At 35.7% G+C, this 6,024-nt stretch overlaps 1 protein-coding gene across 1 annotated transcript; it reads right to left on the bottom strand.

The window, feature by feature from the left end:
- Nucleotides 1-424: 424 nt before the first annotated feature.
- LOC102805528 (solute carrier family 35 member G1-like) lies at nt 425-1,513 on the bottom strand. Its single transcript, XM_006824473.1, has one exon. The coding sequence runs from the start codon at nt 1,511-1,513 to the stop codon at nt 425-427; it is 1,089 nt and encodes a 362-aa protein (XP_006824536.1).
- Between the last annotated feature and the right edge of the window lie 4,511 nt (nt 1,514-6,024).

The raw sequence follows: 6,024 nt of genomic DNA, 5'->3' as shown, positions 1-6,024 counted from the left end.
TGTTCTGTTTACAACTGGTGTTTTCTGTAATTCGTATTGTACTTGTATAGGAGCCAGTACGAAGCTACTTATAAGATTGTACCTGACTGGATACCCTTTCCTAACACACAACCAATCATAGAGCAGCTTGTCTCGAGACAGTTTTTTTTCAATGTATAAAATTCCGCCTTGTATATATTCTCTATAAGATTGTGCCTGATTGGGTATGCATCCCAAACATCTAACAATTAGGCCAATCATATGCCTCGACTCAAATGAATTCCAACCTAATGTGTTGTGCCCAGTCACACACAGTATAGCCTAGGATACTGAATACAACCTTCACAGCAATTTTTGGCATATTTATTCTACCATATTGCTATACTGATTTAAATTAAAATCAGTGGCTACTTATCGATAAATATTCAACTTCCTATTGATTGTTTTATTTGGGTTTCTCAAGAAGATTTGTTTCTTCGCCAACTCTGTGCTTCATTTCAAAGCACGTGGTCACAAATACAATAATAGAACTGAGAATTACAAGAGCAGAGCCGATTATTTCTAAATCAACTATATGTTTATGGAATACAATGGCGTCAGCTACAAAGCCAGTAACAATATTGATGTTAAATAAAATTGTGGTTTTACCCGCACTCTGCAACTGTAACGATCGGTTGAACGAGTACAAGAAAGCGACAAAAAATGCTACCACTCCTACTAGATATGCAATCGCGATAGGACATTCAGGTATCAACGTATATATCCGATCATTACTTGTAGGGTACACTAATATCAACATAATTATAGTACCACATAACCCATTATAGAATACAACAACTATAAGTGACAGACCATGAGACATTGCTCTGGAACAAACTGCGCCAATCGCGAGGAGGATCCCTGCTAAAAGGGCGTACACATATCCGAGAGGAGGCGCGTTTGTATCAGTGTCAAAGATAAAATTGGGGTGAGATATTAATACAATTCCAATTACATTTGTTACTACAGAAACACAGTTGTGGAATTTAAACGTCTCCTGTATGAATATACAGGCGAAAAGTGGTGTGAATATTGGTGTTGTTCCTGCTGCTATTGAAGACGCATCTCCCACTCCAATATTACTCATACCATAGTAAAACAATAGTGACCCTGCAATCTCACAAATGCTTTTAGCTATGTTCAACAGTGTGTCCTGTCGTCTTAGTGACACAATGTTGATTTTCTTGTAGACAAGCAACGGAATAGTTATTGCCATCATCATCAGTGATTTTACAAGTATAACCTGTGATGGTGAATAACCAATCTTGATGCACAGCAGGGCGAATGTATCATAGATTGCTAGACTTGCACCTGACAGTAATCCCATTGTAATTCCTAAGAAGGCTTTCCAGTAGTGGTGTTCTTTATCCATTGATTGACTCTCATTGATTGGTAAATCATCTATTTTGTCAGTAATGGTATGTAGTTCAAATACATTGGACACACGAATTAAGTCTTCCGTGATCAGTTGGTCTTTATTGCAATTTGGTTCCATGTTGTCAGTGTTTACACACCGTGATCTGTAATTTGATAAATTAATTTTAAATCGCTGTCACAGAATTAAAATGGAGTTTTGAAATTATGTGAAGTAGTTTAACATAATCGTAACAGTATAACATTAGTTGTTTATTTACCATGGGTCATTGTAATCTAGTCAGAAATTTGTTTTGCTAACTGAGCATGAGTTAAAATTTAAAAATCAACGTATTTGGAATACTCAGATTGATTGTAGGATTTTGTATAATGAAACAGTGGTACTTACAACACTGTAGATGTTTGAACAAAATTTTGCCAAAGCCTTTTGTATCCAGCATAAATCTTAGACTTGGGATGAAACTGAGCAAATTTTTGACTAAACACAAGTGGACAATACTTTCACATTTAGTGAAAATATGAACACCAACATTATGCCCGATGGTGGATTGAACTAGCAATGCCTTTGTGAAGCTTGCACTGATTCATCGATATAGATAAATTATGCTTGGCATTTAATTGCTTGATAGAATGACAGTACGTGACAATAAATACTGCAAAACCATTTATTTTTTACTGACATTTAAATTCACTATTTTGATGTTTTGAACATGCGCACTGTGTTTTAGTTCACAAGTGAAATGATGACTTCGATTGTTATTTAACGGATTTTACTTAGTAACGAAAATAACGAAATTAAAATGTGAATAATTAATGCATTCACAGTAAAATATAATTGATCTGACATATAGAGGTTGTTTGTCGTGACTTTGTGATTGTCTTCGCATTTCAATTGGTGAATTGGATTGTACTGTCGACCAAATCAGATTATGATTGTTCTTAAAAATTTAATGTCCTCTTCCACGTTTCATCTTTAATACATTTTAACATATTTTAATACATATTTTCTGTAATTTTTCTTGATTTCTATCGAATATCATTTTCAACCAATGTGAGTATTAATGTAACCCATATTTATCTTTTCTGCAGCAGAAAACCTTCCAATTCCGTATGTACATGTCAGTTTAATCCTTTGGTACAAAAATAAACCTTGTCGAAAAACATGGTTGTCATATTTTACTGCAATATAGCAAATGATCATTTTCCTCACCTGTTTTGTTGATATTCCCTTTATGGTTCCCACATCAGGCGCTGATGAGTAGCGTGATGTAAAATCATTCCATATTCCGCGTTCTATATAGAAGTATGCTGTATATTATTTGCAAAAGTAACGCTGCATCACCAGCATTGCATAACACAGTACACAACGATACGCAAGTTACACAATGACGTCACAAACAGATTAAATACGTAAATAACGAGTTAATGACTGGAGTCTGCATAAATATTTTGTGCTGTGAAAAAATATTCCACATACCACGTCCTACAAAGAAGTATGCTGTATATTCTTTTCAAAGGTAACGCTGCACCACCAGTAATGAATTACACAGTACACTACGATGCGTACGTTATACAATGACAATATTTGTATGCACTAATATTGAGATGACACTGCAGTGTTTGCTTGCACCAGTACTGAGCAAATCTGCTATGGTGTCAGTGAAATGTGATCGGCGCATGTGAGATGATATCGAATAAACCAAGTATATCTCGTCGTTAGTGAGGTTCATTTCTATTTGGCACCAAACCCTGCCAGGAAAGAGTTGTCAGAACGCAATGCATTCAACAGTGGATGGCGATTAGTTACATTTTCGAGCTCTCTCACTTTGTAGAGGGTCAGCAAGGGTTATTTTCGTAAGCTGTAATCAATTGTTTTTATTTTCGTAATAATGTAATTTAAATAAATAAAAAACGTAAATTCGTAGACATGGGCAAGGTGTAAAATGTAATCAGCTATTTTATTCGTCCGTAATTTGTACAAAGATATTATTTTTTTGTAAGCGTATAAAGCATTTCCAAAATTAAATGTCGTAATTCGTACGCAATTTCCAATTTTGATTCTTAAATACAAATTATTAGAAATATTATAAAAATGTAATTAGAAATTTGCCTTATCTGTAAAGTGTAAAAACCTATTTTTTACTGTAATTTTAATTTCTGTAAAACGTAAAATGCCGTTTTTATTCACTGTAGCGTGTACCAGCTACCCTCTTGCTCCCCCCTGTTTGTAGCATACTGTGTCAAGAAAGTGTGCCAGCAAGCGACAATTCCTGCAAAAATGTAAACATCGAATTTGACACAAGAGGGCGCCGACAGAAAAAAAGGCAACACGGCCTGCCATTTCATTCGTCAGCTCCTGAGAGCGAGGTTATGTGTAGTTATGCTGGCGATCGCCGCTGTGTCTGCGGATGTAATATGGGAGATTGCATGATGGGAGTGAAAAGTCTTTTGATCAGTAAAATAATTTTAGGAAAGTGAAAACTAGAATGACTGTGAAATAAATATTGGTTTTAAATATTAAATATCATAGAATCTGGATGTAATAATGAAAAGAAATTGAACTGGTATAAAAGGGCAGTAAACGTAGCCAGAATGCAAGGTTTGAATCCGGGGGTCAATATACGTCACAATACATCAATCAAGGCGGTTGCAAAGTGTCAACAACTATGTATGCGGTAAAACACTTGATTTGCAGTTTGCGTGAATGGCCGGGGGGAAAAATCATGCAAATTCTGTGCTTCAGTAACAGTATTTGCTGCTTTATTGTGCAATGGAAATTAATACAAGAAATGCTGCCAAAAGTCCTTTTAGTAAACAGAACAATTTTGGGACGTTTATCTTGAGAATTTGAAAAGACGAAAATCTTTTGGGACAGTCGTTGTGAGACAATAGACATGTTTCTTCAGAGTATCAAAGATATTTTGATTATTTGAAGATGGAAACTGCTGCTTTATGGAAGTTCAATGTCATCGGACACAGTAATGACGTTTCCAGAGAGGTGATCGACATGACTCCAGACTTTTCATTCGGGTTTATACAAGACTTACATGTTATTCTCAGGAAGGTTTAATGTCTTGTTTGTATTGCCATGTTCTCTTGGAATTGTTAAATCTTGGTATCATTCCCAACTGTCACCAAACTGTACGTTTTGATGACTCGTATGCAATTGTAAGATTATATTTCAGGTATACTCGAAGTGAATAACAGCATTGAGCCTTTTATAGATTTCATGGTTTTGTTATAAGCAAGTCTCAGAAGTATTGGGGCAGCCAATTTGCAAACTCGCTAGCAAATTAGCTGACTGCTTAGGTTTTGACTAAACAGTTGACTTTCGAATCTCGTAGGTGCCGACTTGTGGTCGCGTCTACTCTGGGCGAGTCTATATTGCTTTAGGTGACATAGAATGTTTTTACTTGGCCTGGTACTTGTCTGAGTTCATCTGGATGATTTGCTTTTTTATGAGAGGCGTGATAATGTAAAAGTAGTACGAGTAATTTCTAATTTATATGGAGTAGCCATCTTAAACATGGCTTGAATCAAAATAAAGAGACAAGTTTAGAAACAGTTTCCTACAAATCAGGGAGAACATTTTCACATCCAAACAATCAGTTGGGGGTAATACTGAGTCAAAACCCAAACAGTTAACCAATTTGCTAGCGGGTTTGCAAATTGGCTTCCCCAATACTTCTGGGTATTGTAATAATCTTCTGGAAACTGTACAGCAAATCACATATTTTCATTATTAATTGTTCATAGTTTTTCTAATTATTATTCATAGTAATAAATAAAACAGTTTTCCCTTCTGAAATCATTCCCAGTTATTATGATTGTGTACATGACAGTTTTCCAATAAGACATGTGTGAGTATGTTTCATGGATTAGTATGCCATTTTTTTTCTTCAATTCCAACTATATCTCTGGGAATATCACTTGCTATTTATCATCCATATTTCGATATCCCACAACGTGTCGACTGCGTGTCTGGTAATTCTAACTAACTGCTATTTCGCAAAATTTAACCAAGCTTGCTTCTATCAGTCATTTAAGTCAACTCCCAGATTTTCCGTCACAGTGAAGGTTAATTCAGATATACTGTAAATTACACAGAGGTAACACTACAATACATTTCCCTTTACATTCCCTTGCGCAACAATATTTGTGCTGAGGCAGTGATGGTTCACATCCATCACCAGTTCTCTTGTATACATATACATATACAACTACAGACGGTAGAATGACAGGGACAATCAACTACAGTATTTTTTTGTTAGACTGTAGCTTCCAATCTAATTAACAAATAAACAACTTTAATCCTGAATCTGTTTATTACTAGGTGATTTGTGGTTCAACGACACATGTAGGTCACTGTATTACGTATATGTATCAGGTACGATTTTTACAGGTCATTAGCCCCTCTTTTTTAAAAATGTAGTTCCATATCCCACGTACGATTTGACACACATGCGGCGACGAGGCTGCCGAAAAATTTCGTTCTCAGGCGTTTACTATGAGCGTCTGTAAGGCCGATGACTTTTACTGGAACCGTGGCCCCCAACGGTCGTTAACGGACAGTAAACGTAAAAGTATGTGAAGGTATACGGAATTATTTCTGTAAGAACAACAACATCCATA

The sequence above is a fragment of the Saccoglossus kowalevskii genome, chromosome 20 (genome assembly GCF_978046115.1).
Source record: "Saccoglossus kowalevskii chromosome 20, keSacKowa6.1, whole genome shotgun sequence".
NCBI lineage: Eukaryota > Metazoa > Hemichordata > Enteropneusta > Harrimaniidae > Saccoglossus > Saccoglossus kowalevskii.
Note: the sequence above shows the minus strand (reverse complement) of the source record. Positions and strands in the feature narration are given on the sequence as shown.

What these genes read in the sequence shown, in the direction of transcription:
- LOC102805528 (XM_006824473.1), bottom strand. Translation starts at nt 1,513, where the DNA reads ATGGAACCAAATTGCAATAAAGACCAACTGATCACGGAAGACTTAATT.